The sequence below is a fragment of the Anas platyrhynchos genome, chromosome 9 (assembly GCF_047663525.1).
Source record: "Anas platyrhynchos isolate ZD024472 breed Pekin duck chromosome 9, IASCAAS_PekinDuck_T2T, whole genome shotgun sequence".
NCBI lineage: Eukaryota > Metazoa > Chordata > Aves > Anseriformes > Anatidae > Anas > Anas platyrhynchos.
The window spans coordinates 4453389-4474515 of NC_092595.1; the positions used below are offsets into that span (position 1 = coordinate 4453389).

Genomic DNA, 21127 nt, shown 5'->3' on the forward strand with positions numbered 1-21127 from the left:
CAACGTTTGGCACATCGTGTTCTCATTTTGGTGTCGTTACTTTTGAGGAGGTGTAACGGTCAAGTTGCACGAGGTGCTGATCACTGACCGCCTGCACAACAGCGAGCAGCCTCTGCTTGGCCAGCAGGAGCTTGGGAGTGGCTGGGGTTTGGGGAAGAGGGCTCCACCTTGCACAATCAGCACCTGGCACATCCAGGATGAGATGGCCCAAGGGACAACCCCTGTGCATGCACAAATCCATGCTAGCATCCCACCTCAACAGACACAAAGAGATCCTGAGCCATGGATTAGTAAGGATTTCTACAAAAATCATGAATTTGAATAAAGTATTCTACTAGTGGACAAGTCCACATTGAAATGGCATGTAATTTTTAAGCAATGCAAATAAATGCACTGCTGTCCCTAAAAGTGCATAATTAATACAATTACCTAAGTTGTACCCACGTGGTGCAAACAGGAAAGAAGAAGCTGTAGGAGCATGGATTCTGCTGCACAGACCCTGCCTGAAAGCAAAAGATACTGGCCCACATCTGCTGCTGCTATCAATTGTCTTCATACGACATACTCTTCTGTCTCATCACAGCAGAGGATCTGACCCAGCATCTGCCTGCTGAGATACCTCAGCACAACTGCTAGAACCCTCCTGCATCCTCAAAGTGAGAGCATTAAGGTGTGAATTTGTGAGGGATGTACTGCAGAAGCTCTTGTGCCCTCTCAATACCTTTCAGTAATTTGCCAAATTTGCTGCACTGCAATACATTGTGTTAAGTAGCCACCAAAAAATAGTGACACGAACACTTAAATTAACTTCAGCATATGAAGTTCTACTTTGTATTTACATTCTTACCTATGCGTATTTCAAGGACATATGCCCATAGTAACTTCTACCCAAAAATGGGAAAGAGAACTCACTTCATCTGAACTATAATCACTCCTCTGATTTTACTGCCACCAGCCCAACTCATGCCATCTAAAGTTCTGATTATCAGAAGATCCAGTTCGTAAATTAAGGTCCCTATTAATAATTGAATTTCTCATTTATTGAGACTCCATCAATTTCCATGCTCTAAAACACCAACAAGCAGTGAATTTTTATTCATCAAAAGGTGTAAGATTCTGCCATGGCTGATGCCCTGCACGATCTGACTGAAGCCATTGCAGAATTTGCCTTATTAAACCACGTTTTAAGCATTAATTCCTACCTTTGCAAATCTGGGAAGACTTGATCACACTCTTTACACTCCTGGATTTCATGCACATCCTGAAGGTCGTTCTCATTCTCAAGCTTTTTCTGGAAGTCCTCCTCCACCATGGAGAACGCGGAGTGAGGTGTGCTGCAGGGGAACTTCTGGTGGTCTACAAGCTCAGCCTTGGACTCAAAGAGCTGGTCGCAGTCCTCGCAGCGATACTGGCGCTCCTCTGGAAGACAAAATGGTTGGTGAGACTGCATCAGTTTTCAGTCATTCAGGAGTCTGGCTGAAATCTCAAATGGATATAATTGGTGCCTACTTGAGGACTGAATTGCACCAGAGAAATCACCCCTAAGACTGCTTTCCCCCAACAATACTTTGGTCCAATCTGTTCCTAAATTAGCCCTGTGGGACACATATTTGTGTGTGACTGCAGAGAACTCCTCTCATGAATTTGATACAGGCTGATCTGAGATGTAACCAGATGGAATAGGCATGGAAAACAGTATGCTTAAAAAGGGTGACAACTTTAGCAACTAAAGCCACCACCAAAAAAAAAAAAAAAAAAGAAAAGAAAAAGAAAACCCACACCAAGTTACAATAAATGAATAATCCCCAAACTCTTATTCAGAGAGCAGAAGATACTGCTGCAAATGTACAGGCAGGTATAAGAAAGCACAGCCCTTGACACCCATGCCCTGCCCTGGAAGACCCCTATATACAGTCCCCAAATCCCTCAGAATTCGTAAAATGGCCACATTGGCATAAACTGCAACCTAATGAGCATCCAGCTGATATCCTACAGCCCACTGTGCCTTCCTATCCCACTTCCTATCCCACTCCTCCTGCAAGGCAGGAGGAGCATTTGGAAGTGGGGACAAATTCTGAGGCATCCCAATCTGCACAGCATCAGCAGGAGCTCAGGAGTTTTACACCCAGGGCCTGTGCGTTGGATGAATAATGAATGAGCACGAGGAGGAAGGATGGCTGTGTTCTCAAAAGTGACAGCAACATTAACAACCTGAGATTTTCTCTTTTCAAAAGAGCAGTTGTTTGGCAAACTGACAAAAAAAAATACAACACACTCATTATCAGGGTCCATACATCTTAGTCCTAAAGGACCAGCAACTAGCAGAGTCCAGAGATAATGATATGGACTCTCTTCCTTCTTCTGCAGTACCCAAAAACTAATTAAGTTTCTTTTCTGAAGCCTTAATGATGCCCTCGATTACTTCAGCAGACCTCTGCTTCTGCCAGGGAAAGTTTGCGTACACGAAGGTAAGACCTGAAAGAGTTGCAGGGATGCAACACTGAGAAAAATCAACTCTGCAAAAGACAGTTTAGCAGACTGGCAGGCACAGAATGCAGCACTCAATTTTTTTGGAAGCTATTTGTACCAGGTGTGATAAAGAAAGTAAACAGAAACCCTTCAATGCCACTGCTGGCACTGCTTTTGAGAGCACAGCCATACCTCAGAGGCACTGAAGGAGTTACGTTTGTATTGGAGCAGTTTGTTCACTGAACAGCTTTCAGAAAAACTGAAGGGCGGAAGATAGACAAATACAACCATAGTCCAGCTCTCCTCCGTGGCTACAGGCAAACTACTCTGGATTTCAGAAGTATTGCAACAGATGATAAATCTCACTAATTTTTTGGATATCTCATATTAGATACGAAGTGACTAACCGTGAATGTCCGGAGCCATTGTTTCATGTGAATAATCTTCACTCTTCATGAACAGTAGCAGCTCCTCTCCAGGTTCAATGTCTGCTACAACTCTGTAGAATATCTGAAAAAAGAGAAAGCCAGGTGAATGCCACAAAGGCGGAGGGGAGGTGAGTCCTGCAGTCCTGCTGTGGTGCCCGGCTGGGCTGTGGCAGGGAGCCTCCTGCCAGCCCCCACAGCCCTTGTGCTTTGGGCTCTATGAAGATAAAGGAGAGGTTGCTTTCAACAGCTTCTGCTGCAAAACGAGCTGCCTGATGACTGCAAACACCACCAGCAATTCATGTACTTTATTACACCAGATCTATGTACAAGGTAACCATAAAACACATCTCTGAATGACTGGCGCAGGGAAGATGGAACCTGTTTCTCCCCTTGGAGAAGGGGAAAGAACTGTGGAAAGTTACCAAATCACACCTGAGGAGATGCTGCTGATGAACAGGAGGCATCTGAGCCCACCTGCTTCAAGCACCTGAGCAGTCCTGAGAGCCACGAGGGAAGAGGCCTGCACAACCCAGCGGGCCTTTTCACTCCTCAGCTCCAAACAGGAACCAAAGGCACGCGTAGGCCAGGATGAAGGTGTGCCCACAGCAGCTTGTTGGCACGTCAGCTCGTGGCACCTGGTCCCCTCATCCAGGTGACATCGGGCTCTGGCCTGGTGGAGGAGCAGGGGCCATGCACCCGGTGGTACCATGCAGCCGGGGTAAGCCCCTGTCGTGTGCTCGCTGCCAGGCTCTGCCCAAACAAAATTCCCCAAATGCATCTGGCTGCTCTCTGTCTCAGCAGGAAACGTGAAGAACACTAAAAAAGCTCCACGAAACAGCTCAAATAAATATTAGGAACTTCCTCAGGCCTTGTTAAACAAAAACACATGACGGCTAGGCTTCCTCCCCTAACAAATGATGCCTTCGCGCTTTCTCCACCTAATGTATTTTTAAAGGTTTCGTTCGCAAAAAAACAACTCTCAGTACTCATTCTGGTGCCGTGAGAGGGAGGCACAAAATCCACTCTGCTGTTTAACGCCCAGCAGGTGTGTTGGCCTCGGGCTGGGTGCCCAGGGAGGGCTGTGTGGGTATTCCTCTCACGCACAGCACCCAACGGGTGGCCCCTGCGCCGAGCAGATACCCACGTCCTCCAGGAGGTGGCCGTATAGCCTAATGGTTTATCTGTCTCCAAGCGGCCTTTGCCCACAGAAACGTGCTAAACACATAAAAATAACTAAATAAGACACGTTTCCTCTGAATTGTTTTCTTTTCTTTGCCTTGTCCCCAAAGCTGCTCTGGCAGAGACCAGCAGAGCAGCAGCAGCTAGAGCCAGCATGTCCCACTGCCCGGTGCCCCACCACCTGATGTCCCACAACCCGATGTCCCCATCCTGATGGCCCAGGTAGGGCACAACAAAACTGCATCACAGCCTCCTTCTTGTGGCAAAAATCCTCTCCTCTCCCACACTGTCCTGCCCCCGGTGTCAGAGGGGCTTGCTCGGGCTCTCTATTTTTTGCCTGTCAGTCAGATAAATGTATAAAAGCTGCACGGTTCATTCTCCAATTCTGTTTCCCCTTAGAAAACAATGGGCTTCTTTCAGCAATGCAAAACACCTCTTGTCTTGTCAGGTTCAACTTTTTTGCTTCCTTTCCAAAAGTACACTAGCATACAAAATGTGGCACAGCAGCCCTCAGCACTGTGACCCTACAACACCCTCCCTGGCCATCACTGACAGCAGCAGCATCTCCAGGCATGGCCGGGCCACTGCAGGCTCATCCTGAGGTCAGCAGTGCCATGTTTGCACAAAACAGGTCAGACTCAGGGCACTCCTCTTGTTTCTTAATACTTTCACATTCATCTTGTTTTTCACTAATTTACACGGACACAAAACCGAATCAGCACATTAAAACTCTGCCAGCAAATCTTGAATAAAAATAATGCCACTGGTGTCTAGTGAATGTTCTTCAGGGTCACACAGAAGAGGACGTAGGTGGTGCTTACACTGCAGCCCTGCAGCTCCTTGCTGATGTCAACACTGCATCCAGCAAACATCTGCTTTAAGCAACACTTGTTTTTCCAAGGTCCAAGGTCGATGGTGCATCCGCATGAAGGTATGAAGAGAAACCATGGTGCAGCTTTCCCTGCTATTCTTCCTCCTCTGCTCATGCTGTCCCATCAAAGACGCTTCGATAGACCTTTTCACCTCTGGCTGCAGAGTAAGGACACGTGGACTGACAGGCACATAAAGAGGGGCTTGTTTGCGGAGCACTGTGCTGTGCTGCATCCCATCCCGCTGCAAGTCGCAGTATGATGCAGGATCCTCGCTGCAGATGTGGGACAAATCCTTAACCAAGTGCAAACTCTGTAGCCAATTGTCCAGCCTGTTAGTGTAGGTGCTCAAAAATACTGAAATATCAGAGATGGCGAAGCTACCCACCAGAAACTGCCTGTCCAGCCCCTCTGTACCCCAGCAGGGAGAAGATACAGAGGACTAACTGGAAAAATTCCCTGGATTAAGATGAGTGCTGTGTTTTATTTGGTGTCTCACAACTAAAGCCCTACAAAAAAAGGTTCACGTGTCCGATTTCCAGATTTGGCATTTTGACATTCTTATTGTTAAAATACCACCTTTAATAATTAAAAAAAAAAAAATATGTTAGGCTCTGTATTAAAAAAATCCCACACCTGCACTAATATTTTATATTCCAAATTGCTTTCCACTGAGGATCTGAAATAAAACAAACTGAACTTTAAAATAAAATGATCATGCAGGTAAATTTAATCTGATAAATTCAGGACATTCAATAAATGTCCTTACTACTTCACGTGAAAGGCTTTTTTTTTTCCCCACTCTTTCCACCCAAAACCCCAGAAATTCCCTTATCTAGGAAAGCACCGGCCCACCCCATGAAGTGCACAAAGAGCTGCTGCACGGTAGAGAAATGACCAAAAAAAATGAAAAGAAAAGAAAAAAGCAAAGTCCAGATGCGCTTTTCACATGCCCTGGGATCAGTGGTGTGTGACTGCAGTTTATATAGGAAGAGCAAAATCGGATCCAGATCTGGAAGCACTTTCAGAGTTCAGGGGGTCTGATGTGGGGAGCGGCCGGGGGCGGCCTCGCGCGTCCGCCCTCCGTGCCTGCCCCTGCGCGTGCTACCGAGCAGAAATAAAAGCTCCCAAACTGCCAGCCATAAAGGGAAAGGGGAGGGGAGAAAAGGAACACACACAATTTACTTTTAAATGGATGAATAAGGCCTCATTGTTATGAATCCCAGTTTACTTTTCCTGGTCAGGCACTTGAAATTTTATTTATGCTTAATAGACTGCGTTTGGCATGTGTAAAGATGACAGAGGCGTGAATTATGAATGACCTTCCACCTATTCAGGAAGTTGTAATAATTGAAATAATAGCGAAAATGCGCTCCCCGTGAGCTGGGCCCGGGGCCGCGCGCTTTGAAGCTCCCCGGCGGGGCCCAGGCCGCTTCGTCGGGGCCCAGCGTTCACCACCGCTGCTGCCGGCCTGCCGTCACCAACAGCCACACCACTTTGGGGGAAAAACGTGGCATTTTGGGCCCCGCATGCGAACTGCAGTGCATACACGTCACGTGCAAGTGGGAAGATGAGCGGAGAACCAGCTCCAAAAACGATGGTGGAAAGCTGAGGGGAAAGGTCCGAACGGCGAACGTTCAGTTCTGGCTCCCATGATGAACAACTGCAGCGGCTGGAGGGCTGCGCTGTGAAACCTGAGCCTGGCTCCTCTGGCCATGCTCAGGCAAGTGATAAATTGAAAGGAAAAGGAGTTTTTTCGTGGGCTGGGGTGAGGAGTCGTCCCCGAGCCAGGCCTGAGGAACACTTCAGCAGGCAGACCTCAGCCGGGGCCTGCACCGTGGGGACAGGGACAGGGACACCGCAGGTGACACCGTGGGTCCAGCTCTTCCTGGAGTGTCATGGGCAGCTCGAGCAGGAGATGCCACAGCGAGGATTCCACGTGAAATGGCATCAGCAGTCCCCATCTTTCTGTCTCCAGGCTGTCCCTGCACAGACACCCTTGCTCTGCATCCCCCGAGCTGCTGCTGCCTCTCCGGCGATGCTCATGCCTTCCTCCACCGTAGTTTTCTGGTGAATATTAGCCCAGGGTCCAGATTAGGAACTGCCATGTCCAGCCGAGCTCCTGCGGATGCCGTCACGGTCCCCCTCGTCCTGCTGATGGCCACCTGCACACAGATCTGCAGAGAGGGCACGGCGCCGCTGCCCTCCCACGTCCCGCTTTCATTCACGAGCCCCAACAAGCGCTCGGTGAGTGGCAGCCCCACTGTCTCTGCAGACATCCGTAATCCTCCGGACCCCCCCGCGCAAGTGGGACTTGACAGCTCTCATCACAAAACGGCGTTCTTGCTCACTGACGGCGTGCCCAACTGCTTTTATTAAACATCAATAAAAAGCTTATCGCCCCGCAGAAGTGGCGACAATTAGCTGCCATTTTTGGTGCCGAACAATTCCTCGCAGGTCACGTCAGGACAGGCCGATGCTGTGAGCAGCAGCGCTGGCAGAGTGTCGGGCTGCAGATAGCATGCAGAAGGCTGGGCAGGAGCTTCAGGCCCAGCATCACCCCAAATCACCACAAATGGAAAACCACAGCTGACGAGCTCCTTATTCCACCAGCCCCGTGCTGACACAACACCGCTCCACTGGAGACAGGTTTTCAGTGGGAGCTGGATTAAGCTCTATTTGCTTAATAAACTAATAACTCGTAGGAGGGATCACGGCGGAATAGGGCCCCGCGTGAGCTCAGTGTGCACATGCCCTTCTGACCCATAACAGCCAAAACCTTAATTTCACTCTCTGACAATAAAGCCTCAAAACTATTCCTTAAATACACAACTTTTGCAGGTGGCTCTATGTCTGGGGCTGCTGGAGAAGTCTCGGTGTTTTTCTGCCTGCGAGCCGCAAGCCGTGGCAGGGGGGCGCAGGCAGTAAAACCTGAAACATGAAGCTGTGTCTGCAGATTACAAAAGTTTGTAAAACTTGTAAGATGTGATCAGATCTGGTGCAACCTACAGCAGTAGGTTCACTCGCCTCGGTTTATATCTCTGACATTGCACACATTGTTAAGCGTGTTACTCTACTGCTTTTTCTCCCATTTCAGTGGCATATACTTGAGTAGGGGGGGAAACACACACACACACAAAAACACCAAAAAAACCCTATTTCATCACACACAACAAACCACAGCCTCCACAAGTTGATCTTGAGTCACTTGCAGTTTTCCATAGATAAAACAAAGACAATCTTCCAGGAGACCTGGAACCTAAGAGCACTTTTACAGCACTATGTGGCTATGTCAGTGTCAGACATCTGCAAGCAACAAGCAAGATAGAAACAACTTCAGGAGCTCTGATTTAAACTGCAACCAACTACATTTCTAAAAGAAAAAAAAAAGAAAAAAAAAAGAAAAAGAAAACAGAAAAAAAAAAGAAAAGAAAAAGAAAAAGAGAAAAAGAAAAAGAAGAAAAAAAAATTATAGCTTGGAGGTGACTGCGGTCCCAGCTTGAAAATGTGCTTGGAACGTGTGACAGTCCCTGACACACCATTGCTATAGTTACTGCTGTATTTGCAACCACACTTTCATTAACATATATATCTAAAAATAATGCTTTTGCTGGGATGACAGCTCGGCCAGAAAGCCTACCAGTGCTAATCGTTCTGAAGTCATTAAAAAGTTGAACTAATAGATATTTAATGATAGATAACAGAGGGGAGTCATCCAAGTTAGCAGAAACTGCTATTGAATCCTGACTTTGAGCTGAAAAAACACATTCCAGGGAAATAATAGTGACAAGACTCTTTGCAGCTCTGCACACACTAAGGTCTCTTTAGGGAAAAGGAAAAAATGAGAGTGTGCTGTTTGTGGAATTTTATTATTCATATACATCTTGAATTACATACGGTCAGGTTAGATTGGGCATGACAGGAGATAATAGGAAGACAGCAAAGAGAAATCCTAGATCAACTTTGTTTGAAATAAAAAAAAAAATGCAGCTTTTAAACCCTACTCCACCTCCAATCAAATGAAATACGAGTTGCATCCAGCGTGCATGTTTTGACTGCATCCCACCATTATCGAGCTGTTCATCTCAGCAAAGCTCATTTATACAGTTATATGAAAGAGCCCAGGCCTTTTGTAAAGTTGATCCTAAGTGATGAAACCTAACCTCAAACATGAATCGGGGGGTGGGGTGGTATGTCTCTGAAAAAAAGTCTAATAGAGAAAACAACAAAAAATGTTTTTCTTTCCCTCTTTTTGTTAAATGCAGAAGGTACAGCTTAGCAGAGCGACTAGATTACACGTCGGTCTGAGCTTCACCTAAACCCTGCCTCAAGCAGTCTGGGAATCATACCTGTCTGTCAGTCAAGCCTGAATTTAGTAGCATAAACTTGTGGCCAGCGCAAGGCTCAGAGTGCTGGCAGGATCTTTTACCTTTTCAGGTACGGCACAATGTTTGCTTGTGAAATTTTACAGATGAGTTGAAGCAATTAGAGGTGAACAATTACTGCTGATCAAGTGTCCGTGCCTCAGGAGCGAAGGAGGGCTCCCAAGGCAGGGATGCTCCCCGTGCCTCGAGGGGTGCCGAGGGTCCCCCCGGGACGAGGGGTGCGCCCCCAGCTCAGCCCGCACCCCGCACTCCTGCGGGGCTGCATCGCCTCCACACTCCAGCTACCTGCAAGCACCCGTGCACGTCTTCTGCCTTTCCCATGCTTTTTTTCTTTTTCTTATTTTTTTTTTTCTGTCTAGGATCTATAGGGGCAGACTGACACAGCACGCGCACACGCATGCACGCTCAGCCCTGACTTGCATTTGTCACTCCTTGCACATGGACACGTTTGGCCATGTAACGTCCATTCCCCAGTTTGCCTCCCTATTCTATTTTATATTACCTCTCGTGAGCTCGTGCCAGAAGAAAGCAGAAGGAGGAGCTGTTAGAAAAGCTTTTTCGCTTTAAGAATGGAGAGCACATTTTTAGCATTAACTTTTTAGGCTCTGGTCATAAAACGCTGGAGTATGTGTACAATTTTGTGGGTAAATTTGCAGCGTTTCCAGAGGGCCAAATGAACAACAATCTCTTGCTGACAGCGCGCAGTTCACAACGCGCTACTTGAAAGACGACCAATTTTTAATTTTCAAATCTCGGCAACAATAAGCCATAAAAATATGGAATTATGAACAGCACGATACCGTGCAAAATAAATAACAAGTCTCCAGTGAATGAAAGAAATTATTGGCAGCAGTACAGCCACCATTACCAAATCTCAGAAATGTAAACACTAAAAAAGAGAAAGTTACAAGCGCCATAACTTTCATTCCAAAAACGTCAAAACGCCTGTGCGTGTCTGCGTCTCAGCGGCAGATGCCGATGTTACAGCCTGGCGTGTATTTTCAGTTATCAGCAGAGCACCAATGCCGACGCAAACGCAGTAAGTTGCTCCTACCAATTCACGTGATTCCATTTCTAACCTTACCTATTTATGCCAACTCTTATTAAACGTAAAATATTTGGATTTGCTGTTTCAATTAGGCTCTAGTTTCCTTTTCGTATCACTGCTCCATAAATGCTCTGCGTTGAGAGAATTTATCGTTTTCCAGCGTAAAACATATTTCAACTTGCAAAATGTATTTTTCATTTACTAATAATCTTTATGGCTTCTTTAGCTAAACCAGCTGCTATATATATATACAAAAATAAAATGATATCTCGGCTGGCTGGCTCATTCTGTGCTACATGTGTTCGGGGGTGAATTTTAAAAGTTGAAAATTAAAAAAATCCTCTGTCATAGTTCCTGAAAAAGTTCATGTAAACCGGCTTAAATCAACTGTCTCGTAGGAGCTAAACGCATAATGCGGTGGTGCTGCTGGAACCAGCAGACTGTCTCACATTCATTTCCTTTACGTAAGGAATTTGATTGGAAAGAATGATTTTTAATTGAAGCTTTGTGTCTGGTTGTGATTCTTCTTTCAATACTGTCAAAGCAATTAAATCAGCTAAAGATAATCTTTAACATTCACCTGATGCAGTTAATTAAGTGGTGAAAAATGAAACACTGATTAAAGGAACCAAATGCTACGTCGCAGGTACCAAAGTTTAAATTTGAAACAAGAACACACCATCGGTTGTTGCTTTGCTGCTTTAGATATTTTAGTTTAAAGGAGCGTAGCTTTCCTAACCTAACTTCACCCACTAAAATATTTCATAACAACACACATTATCTGCAGACTAAAGCAAACCTTGATTTAAGAAACACCTAATAACTCATCAGCATAATTGAAAACAAAATGCCTCACTGCGTCCTTCCTCCCCCCTATCCCAGTCCTTCCTCTGCCACACAACAAGGATAAATAATGTTTCAGCCTAACAAAGAGTGGATTTAAGCGCAATAAATGAAAAGAAAAAGAAAACCATTAAAGATCCCGGTTCAGCACAGAAGTATGACGAGTTTGAGCAAAGTGTTCGAGAAGGCATAATAATATTATGCACATGTGCATTCAAATCCCAAGCCCTGTGCAGGCGACGATATTGTATTGGTAGGATTATCAGTTTTGCATCTTCCCCTCCACTCTTTCCATTAACTTCACACTGAAGTTTCTCCTTAACACAATGGCTTAATTTAGCAACACTGTTGGACTGGAACAGAAAATGTTGCTAATTTAAAATCAGCAAACACTGGCTTTGTCTTCCTAAGAAAGCAGTCCCAATTTTTATCAGGTACAAGATTAGAAAAAAAGAAAAAGAGAGAGGGAGAGAGAGATTGTTTATGAATTGAATAGCAACGTGGAAAAATAGAAAATTCATATTGTCTGCAGCCCATAATCAAAATTACTCTATTCTGCATTTCACATTTGTGCCTTATCTTTTGCCATAACAGCAAACAGGCCAAAATCTGTTGTGAATTGCTGTTATTTTTTTCCAGTGACACCTTAAAGTTCCTTAAAAAATAAGTCCAGAAAGTGAACGCCACATACCTGATCACTTATCTGACATGCAACAAGGTTGTGCTGATTGTAGCATCCAGCAAACTTGATATATTTGAGCCAGTTTCCTACATCTGGTTGACTGGCATCTATGCAGAACTTCACATTGCAAAACTCATCCAAGATCTAAAAGGAAGAATACGAAAGAGTAAATCTTTCTGTTGCTGTCCGGGCATACTAATCGAAAGATAAATCACAGGTTTTCAGATAAACAAATGGATAATAATCTAGGCAAGTTATACAGAAATGTGCTCCTCTGGTGAGGTATTTTTTTTTTTTAAATGGTCAGAATACACAGATACTAATGCAAGGACAACAAATGTACTGGAAAATGGCTTGGCAAATGTCTGCATGTAACCGAGGTGTTGCCTAATTATTGCTAAGAAACACTGTTAGTGTAAGAGCCGTCTGATTTTCCTGGCACTCCTCGGTGATTATTTAGGGTTAAAATTACGATTTTAATGACACACGATCCGTCAGGGAATATCGCAGAAATTACTAAAAGAGGCGGTGGTGGCTTCATCTGAGGTTGCTGCTTTTGCTCCCGAGTTTCCGCCGCTTGCAGCTCCCCCCGGCTCTGCCCGGCTGTGCTGCTGCGCCCCGACCCGTGCTGGGCAGGGAGCCCTTCAGCTGGCCTCCCCCTCGCACCCTTGTCCCTCCTGCAGCAACCACCGCAGCTCCCCACGCCGAAATCCCCGAAAATAAAAGGGAAAACAACGCAAAGCGTGGCGGCGGCGAGAACCGCTTCCAATCGTGCAGGCACCAAACGCTCGCCGCAAGCTCCCGAGGATGCTCCCTGCCCAGCCGGGACGCATCGCGGCGCGATGCTGCCCGCTGGGGGCCTGCCCCACACCCCATATCCCACATCCTATATCCCATAGCCTGTATCCCACACCCTATAACCCACATCCCAAGGGTGCCGGCCCCGGCTCACAGCGAGGACGGGGAGCAGGAGGCCGCTGCCCCCGCGGAGAGCCCCGGGGATGCGCCCCGGCACCGGGAGCTTTTTGCCCAGGTGCTGTCACCGCCCCCGGCCCGGCCCCGCCGCCCCCCGCGGGTGGCAGGATCGGGCCCCTTCTGTCCGTCCGTCTGTCCGCCCGGCTGTCTGTCCGTGTGTCCGCCCGTCGGGCCGCCCGCCGCTTGCCCCAGCCAGGCAGGGTTCCCACCTCCCCCCCCCCCCCTCCCTCCAGCAAGGCGAAAGCCACCCAAACCCAGCGCAACGCCAACAAAAATAAGAGTTTAAATAAATAATCATCATCATAATAATAAAAACTAAAGAACCGGCCCCAAAACCCGAGCTTTCGGTAACGCCGCATCCCCGCGGGTCCCGTCCCCCCCCCCAACAAGGGCCCTGCGCTTTTTTACTATTATTTTTTGGGGATGGCGAGGATTTTCCCTTCCCCATCACCCCTGCAATGCCCCCCTGGATTAGTTTTTTTCATTTATTTTTTTTTTAGGGGGGTCGCCCCTGGCCCCCCCCCCCCCCCCATGTCCCGGGGGGGCTCTGCCCGGGGGGCACCGACGGGGCAAGGCTGAAGGGGTGGGTGGAAGGGGGTGGGGGGGGGGGGAGCGGCGGCGCCGCGCTCGCTGCTCTTACCTTGTGTCGCCGGGAGCCTGCGGGGGCAAGGGGGGGGGCCCGGGGGGGGGAGGGCAAAATATCCTTCAGGCGGCTGGAGGCAACATCTCGGCGTCAAACGCGGCCGTCGGGGTCCCGGCGGGGGGAGGCTCCAGCATTTGGGGGGGGGGGAAAGGGCAAGGGGGGGGCCTTGGGGTGCCAGTAGGGGGGGCCGGGTGTTGGGGGGGGGGTGCCGGCCCCGGAGGGCTCAGCGGCGGCGGGGCTCGGCGGGTTTCTGCCGGCTCGCCATCACCTTCCCCTTTCGGCCCCTCCTGGTCTTATCGGCTGCCTTAGTGTGTGTGTGTGCGAAGAAAGTTAGCGGCAGAAAGGAGTTGGGGGGGGGGGGGGGAGTGGGGGGAGAGGAAAAAAAGAAAAAAAAAAAGGGGGAAAAAAAAAAAAAACACCACCACACGGCCCTCTTCGAGAGGGAGCAAAAATCCAAAAAAAAAAAAAAAAAAAGGGAAAAAAAGCAAACAAACCCGCCGCCGCCGCGCAGCGCCCAACCAAACAAACTTCTTTCACTTCTCCGCCGGGGATGGCAGAAAAGTGTGGGCGGGCGGGGGGGCGGGCGGCTCTCCCCTTCCCTCCCCCCCCCCGCCGCCTGCCCGCGGCGCTTCTTCCCCTCCCCACCCCCGGGGCAGCGCCCTCCCCGCCCACCCCGTCGGGTCCCGCCGCTCCCCCGGCGGCCCCTTACGGCGGGGCAGCCCCGGTGTCCCCCCCCCCGCCCCGTCCCCGCGGCCACCACCCCCTGCGTGTGTCCCCCCCCCGTGCCCGGTCCCCTCCCGTCCCCCTTTCCCCGGACGGCGGCGCTCCAAGCCGCAGCCCCCCCGGGTCACCGCCGGGTCGCGGCCGCCCGGCCCCTCGGCGGGGGCTCCCCGGGAGCCGCCCCCCTCCCCAAATCCCCAAATCGCCGGGGCTCCGCCGTACCTCGGGGCCCCCCCGCCAGCCCTGCGCCGCCCCCGGCCGCCGTCGGGGTCGCTGCGCCCCGGGGGCGAGGCCGGCAGCGGGGCCGCGCTCCCCCGACGGCTTCTCCCGGCCAGCGCAGCCCCGCTCCTGCCGACATCGCCGGCACTGCCACGGGAGGCTTCGGGAAACACGGCTTTTTTTTTTTTCCTCTTTTTTTTTTTTTCATCTTATTTTCCCTCTTTTTTTTTTTTTTCTCTCTTCTTATGTTGCCTCTTTTTTTTTTTTTCTGCCTCTTTTTTTCTCTCTTTTCTTTCCCTTTTTCCCTCTTTTTTTCTCTCTTTATTTCCTCTTTTATTTTTCCTATTTTTCCACTTTTTTCCTCTCTTTTCTTTTTCTTTTATTTTTCCTTTTTCCACTTTTTTTCTTTCCTTTTTTTCCCCTCTTTTTTCTTCTTCCTTTTTTCTTTTTCTTTTTTCTCTTTCTTTTTTTTTTTTTAAATTTTATTTTATTTTATTTTTTTCCCTTCCCGGCTTATTCCCCGCTCGCCTCCCCTTCCCAACCCAGCTCCCCTTCACCCAGGCGGTAACGAATCCCGGGCTGGGAACCGCACCGGCCCCGGTTCCACCTCCCCGCCAGGCGGCCCCGAGCCCCCCCAAACCCCCCCCGGCCCCGGCCCCGTCCGGGCTGCGCACGGCAGCCCCCGGGCACGGGCGCCTTTTGGGGGAAGAGGGCAGGAAAAATATAAAAAACCCAGAACTGTACATTTATTGCGCGATCCCGAAGTGCCACCCACTTTTTTTTTTTTCCTCCCCAAATACATTTCTCCGACCAAAAGTCGATTTTTCTTTCCCGGAGGGGGGGCCGGGCAGGGAGGGCAGGAGGAGGGCGAGAAGCCGGCTGCCAGGAGATGATGATTAATTCGTCTCAGCGGCCTGTTATCTGTGACATTGAACTGTTATTTCAGATAATGGCCATTGTTCGAGGCGGGGAGGGGGCAGAGCAGGGGAAGGAGCCCCGCTCACATCCCCACAGCCACCGGGCAGCACGGGGACCCGGCCGGGGGCTGGCACCGCACAGCACCGGGGGACCCGGGGCGCGCCCCCCGCTCCTGGCCGCCCGCTGCCGGAGCTGCCCGGCTTTTCTCCTCCCTCTCTCCCTTTCTCTCTCTCTCTTTTTTTTTTTTTTTTTTTTTTTTTTTAATTTAGCCATAAATTGGACCGGCTCGAGCTATGAGCTGTTCTATTTTCTTCCTGTCAGGATGAGGGATTTGTTTTATGATGCATTGTGTATTAAATACAAGTAATCTGGGAAACTGATTGCTCGAGCCCATATAGCCCGAGCCGGAGGCCCCGGAGAGGAGCCGGAGCCCCCCCTTCCATGCCCCCGGCTTTACCACAAAAGGAGGAAACGCCGCTGGATAAACAAAAGGGCCTCCGGTACCGGCAGCGGGGCCGCTCAGCACCGGGGCTCCGCCGCCGCCGCCCCGCCTGCGGCCGCCAGGTGGTGCCCGGGGCCGGGACACGGAGCCCCCGCACCGGCAGCGGGGCAGGGACCGGCAGCGGGGCCGGGAACCGGCCGGGGGGCGGGCGGCTCGTAGCCCCCCTCCCGGGCCGTTCTCCGTTTTGGGGTGAAAAACCCCATTTTGGGTCCGTGCGCCGCTCGCGGGGGCTTGGTTGGAGCAGAGAAGGAGGAGGAGGAGGAGGAGGAGGAGGTTGAAGGTGCCCCCCCCCAGCAGATGCCCCGCGCACCCCCGCGTGTTTTCCTTCTTTCCAGCCAGAGCCTTTGAAACACATCTGCAGCCTCTCCGCCCTCCCCGTGGACGGCTCGGTAGGCGCTTCGAGAGGCCCCGATATTTCCACAGGGTCCCTTTTGCGATTGTTTATTTAAAATAAGTCGCTATATTAGTGGAGGCAGTAAGGAGTTAGTGCTCGAGTCTGCTAGTAATTCCCACCAGGCTGTAAACTGATGCCTCTTTTAAGCCTTTAACTTCATGGTCGTCCCAGAAGTAAAAGTTCTCATAATGGAGACCCTATGGGCATCGCGCATTCCAGCACATCATTAAAGCACGGCCAAGCAGCTCAGCCGAAGCCAGATGAAATAACTGCACTGTCCGCTTTTAATGGGCTTCCTGTGGACAAACACTGCCGGGGACAATGGGGGAAAAGCAGACGAGCCGCTGGTGATTTTTTAGAGGGCCGTCGGTGCTCACGTTCGGCTCGATGTTAGCCGGGCGTTTATAGAGCGAGCCGCTTGGTAACCGCATCTGTAAGTGGGGTTTAGTGTTATGTTCCTCAAGGTGACTAAACACAACACTGAGCATCCTGGCTAACGCCGTGGTGAAGCGCTTCAAATCCTAGGGAGGGGGGCAAGGAGCAGGAAAATAAACCAAACACAGCAAACAGCAGCCCTCCGACGGACCAGACGCCCCAGGACAGACCCAGGAAAGCAGCGCCGAGCAGGGAAAGAGGCACAAGTCCTGCATGCAAATCCCCCCCCTCCCGCCCTGTGCTGCAGATACTGACTTAAAAAATAATAATAAATAAATCAAATCGAGCAAACCACCGGCACGGCTGCCTGTCTCAGGGTGAGGAGCTGCTGCTGGCGCAGCCCTCGCGGAGGTGGCGGTGGCAGCCGGGGTTTCGCCACCCTCCCCGGCCCCCTGCCCTCCCGCTCGTCCCTCCCGGCCAGAGGCAGCTCTGGAGCGAGGGAGAGGAGGAGGAAATTAAAGGTAAAAAAAAAAAAATGTAAATAAAAAATTTCCCTTGGTCTGGAAATGGGCCCAACTGAAAGCATGTTAATCTCCACCTCGGTAATTTGGTTCTTCTGGAGAAGACAGAAGCCCTGCTGCTGTGCCCTGCACTTCATAAATCACGGCTTTATGTGGACAAGGTCAGGGCACCTAACAGCTCCGACATGGGCCTTGCAGTGGCTCGGAGGGCTCCGGCATGTTTATTCTCTCGCACAGATCTCCGAGGAGCAGTCCAGCACGCTTCTAATTACTTTTGATTATTTTCATTTGCTCGGGTCAGGCTGGCTTTGCCGGCGCTGCTGGAGGGTGGGTTCCCCCCACCCCGGCCAGTGGCGGGACATGGGGGAGCTCTGCCGCCCCCGGCACCCCTTTTCTGGGGCTCCCCAAGCATGGCGTGCGGTGCCTGGGGGCTCTGGGGACTCCCCCCAGCAGTGGGGTCCCCTTTTGGGGGTCTCCAGTGCTGGGCAGTGAGGGGCTGGTTGGATATGGGGAGTGTGCATGGAGCAACCACTCCCTTAAAAATACTAATTACTTCCGGGGAAAAAAAAAATAACAAAACATAGTCCAATATAAAATAAAATATAGAAAGTGGTGGATGTGTGGGTGGCCAAAAAAGTTGCAGGATCCCTGCTACTGTGGTTACCTAAGAGAAGGAGGATTTACCTTCTCCATCAGTAAGACACAAAGATGGGTCAATGATGGGTGTGCAGCTGCCTGAGCGGAGGGTGCGTGAATTTGCTCCTCGAGGAAGGTTTGGAAACCTTGTGGAAACTGCAGCAATCCCTTGGCCAAATGATGTTGCAAAGCCTTGCTGCCAACAATCCCAGCCCCTGACAGCCCACGACGAGGTGCTGGGGATGCGCTGCTGCTCGCCCACCCTCCCGCTGCACGACCGCTCCTTCCCCGGCCCTGCAATGGGCACCCCAAGGGCAGAGCGCTCCCAGTTTCCCTTTTCCAAGCCTTCCCAGCGGTTTCCCTGCCAAGGCACGTGCTCTGGCACGGGATGCTGAGGACTGTGGCTGTTCCCAGTTGTAACGTTCATTGCTTCCATTACAGAAGAGTCTGGAAGCCTCCAAGCTCAGACCCTTCTCATGCTCCCGGTTACTGCATGCCCAGCCAAGCCAGCCGGCTTTGGCACGTGTGTCCCCTGAGCCAAAAGTCACCTAAAACACCCCTGATATCTTGCTCATTTTAACACTTACTGGACACAGGACGATTCAATGCACCAGCTGATTAACGTGGGTGCTGGCCTCCTGTCCAAGGAATTGGGGGTTTTACTGTGCTTTAACTTTTCCTATTTTGAAAAAAAGCCAAAATTCTGGAGGATTGGGGAAACTCTACCAGTGATGCCCAACATGACGGAAAAATAGTCTGATATGTATGTGTTTTTTTTTTTTTTTTTTTTTTTTTTTTTGTTTTTTAGCATGCTGCCACTCATACTTGGTGCACCACAGCTGAACAAACCCACACCAAGTGTGTACCTACTGCTGCTTCCCCCAGTTTGCTCGTCCTCGGGCCAAGCAGCAGGACCCTGCGGGCAGGTGGACGTGGGGTGGCCAGAGGTTCCTGTCATGTTTGGCAGCTCCTTCTCTGCCCAGAAATACAGCTTTTTGGCAGAAGCTGCTCTAAAAATAGCAGAACTCTAGGAAATGCTCTCATGACCTTGGAGGTGGCCGAGGAGCCTCCCCAGAAGGCACCATACCCAGGAGGTGGAAAGCCAAGCAAGGATTTTGCAGGCTTCCTTTGTATCTAGGTGCATAAGAATTCAACAGGGATCCGTTAACTCTTCACTCCCTCCAAATGTTTAATTTTCAGGACTTTTCATTCGCCCCAAAATCCCAGGGCCTGCACTGAAAGACCTCTCCGGGCCTGGAGCCCACCAGGGCCCATCTCAGCGCTGGCTGGGGTTGGTGCACGTGGCAAGCGCGGGGCCCTGCTTGATCCCAGAGCAAAGGGATGGAAACTGGGAAAGAACCGAACAGCCCAGGGAAACGCCAGGATGAAAGGGATCGGGAGGGTTAATGGGCAGAACTTAACACTACAAAGATTAATGTGATGCATGGCAGGTAATTCTATTTTAATAATCAATTTGAGGAACCACTGGCTATTTTCAAAGCATTCCTATTGTAGCCAAAGTTTTAACTAGGCGTACAAGAGTGGACATAAACACCTGCGGACTTTATAAGAGTAAGAAGCAATTTATCACCCAATAAAAAGTCAAACACTCATTTTAAAATTTTCAGGTTTGCATTTGCTGCTTTAAGCGTGCACGTGTGGATGGTTCTAGCACAAGCTCGAAGGAAGCGGGACGTGCCTCGCACACACGCACACCGCCAGGAAAACCTGCCCACAAGGTCTCCACACAGCTTCATCCCGCCTACGTCTCACGTTAAACCCACTGTGATAATCGACCGGAGTTGTCCAAAACCTGAACTAAAGGGGCATTGCGTCGGCTGGCGTTGGAAATTACCAGATTTCGATTTTCAGATAAACCACAAAACTCGATGAACGAGCGTCGTTCCGGCTGAATTAACTCGTCATCCCTGGGAACGGCGGAGGAAAGCGGCACACCATCCCTTCCTGCAAGGGCTCCAGCAGCCACAAATTATCCTCCTCCTGCAGCAAGGGGAGAGGAGCCCCCTGAGGTCCGAAATCCTGCAGCCCTGCCAGTAGCACCCCATGTTATTTGCCCGCGGGTAGGAGCCGGACAACCCTTTGTCACAGCCTCGTTACAAAACTATAAATAGGCTGAAATCCCGACAGCAATTCGAGTCACGCTTGTAGATAAGTCCGAGGACTGCAACTCAGGAATGTGAAGTTATTTGGCCAAGGGACGTGCTCGCAAGGTTGATCCTTATCCCGCAGGCTCCCCATGACAGGGCCACAGAGCTCTCGGCGTCGGGGTGCCTGCTTGGCAGCCCGGGTCCCCAGCATCAGTAGGGCTATGTGTGTGCCCCTGCCCTGGGGCAGAAATCAGGGTCCCGAGCGAACGCATGACCAGTAAATGCTTAACCAGCCGGGTGGTGCGTGGCTGCCGGGCTCGGTGCGCAGCTCAAGTGCTTCTGCACATAAATTAGTCACGCACTCATTTCGAAAAGGCTTGAGAGCTACCTGGTTTGCACAAAAGATCTTGTTTGGAGCAGCAGAGGAGCAGCAAAAACGCCAACATGTCCACCAAAGCCCAACGCGTCCAATGAGACGCATCACATCCACCAAAACCCAACATGTTCATCAAAACCCATCACGTTCACCAAAACCCAATTTGTCCATCAAAACCCAGCACGCCCACCAAAACCCACCACATCCACCAAAATCCAGCATGTCCACCAAAACCCACCACGTCCGTTAAAACCCATCATGTCCACCAAAACCCACCACATCCACCAAAATCCAGCATGTCCACCAAAGAGACCTGTGTAGACCTGTGTGGTGCCAAGAGTTGGACTTGATGATTCTTATGGGTCCCTTCCAGCTCAGGATATTCTATGATTCTATGAAGACCCCCACGTCCATCAAAACCCACCACCCCTCCACCCCAAACAAGCCCCTAGGAACACTAATTCTCCTCCTGCTAAGCAGGGGGTGTGAAGAAGACAGTATTTCGCTGGGGATCTTGCAAAGGTGCAGGGAGAGCATGCCACAGCATCCCTCTGCCTGCCTGCTTGAGGAGTGCAGTAACGAGCAGCGAGGATATTTTGCTTGCCAGGAAAATCTCTGGGGGAGAGGGTGGCTGGATGTATTTGATACAGGTGTCAAAATAAACCTGTTCTGCTAACCAGAAAAATGTGTGTTGATCACAATGGGTTATTAATGAAATAGCTATGAACATCAGCATATCCTTGTGGCAGATTTCTTTCATAAATGAGTTGAACATTTTCCAATTTCAGGAAAGTGCTGCTACCTATAAACTTGGAAATTAAGGGCTTTTTCCCCTAA

At 50.1% G+C, this 21127-nt stretch overlaps 1 protein-coding gene across 17 annotated transcripts in view; it reads right to left on the minus strand.

The window, feature by feature from the left end:
- The window catches only part of MECOM (MDS1 and EVI1 complex locus), a 313866-nt gene that overhangs the window by 33462 nt on the left and 259277 nt on the right, over window positions 1-21127 (minus strand). For 9 of the 17 annotated variants that reach the window (XM_038183527.2, XM_038183528.2, XM_038183529.2 and 6 more), the window contains 3 exons: window positions 11913-12047; window positions 2877-2979; window positions 1203-1419 (listed from right to left, as the gene is read on the minus strand). In XM_038183527.2, the coding sequence (XP_038039455.2) occupies window positions 1203-1419; window positions 2877-2979; window positions 11913-12047 (455 nt within the window). Of the gene's footprint in view, window positions 1-1202; window positions 1420-2876; window positions 2980-3329; window positions 3453-11912; window positions 12048-12828; window positions 13079-13518; window positions 14050-14463; window positions 14606-21127 lie in introns of those variants that run through there. The other 8 variants (XM_038183540.2, XM_038183533.2, XM_072042305.1 and 5 more) reach the window with 8 other exon arrangements.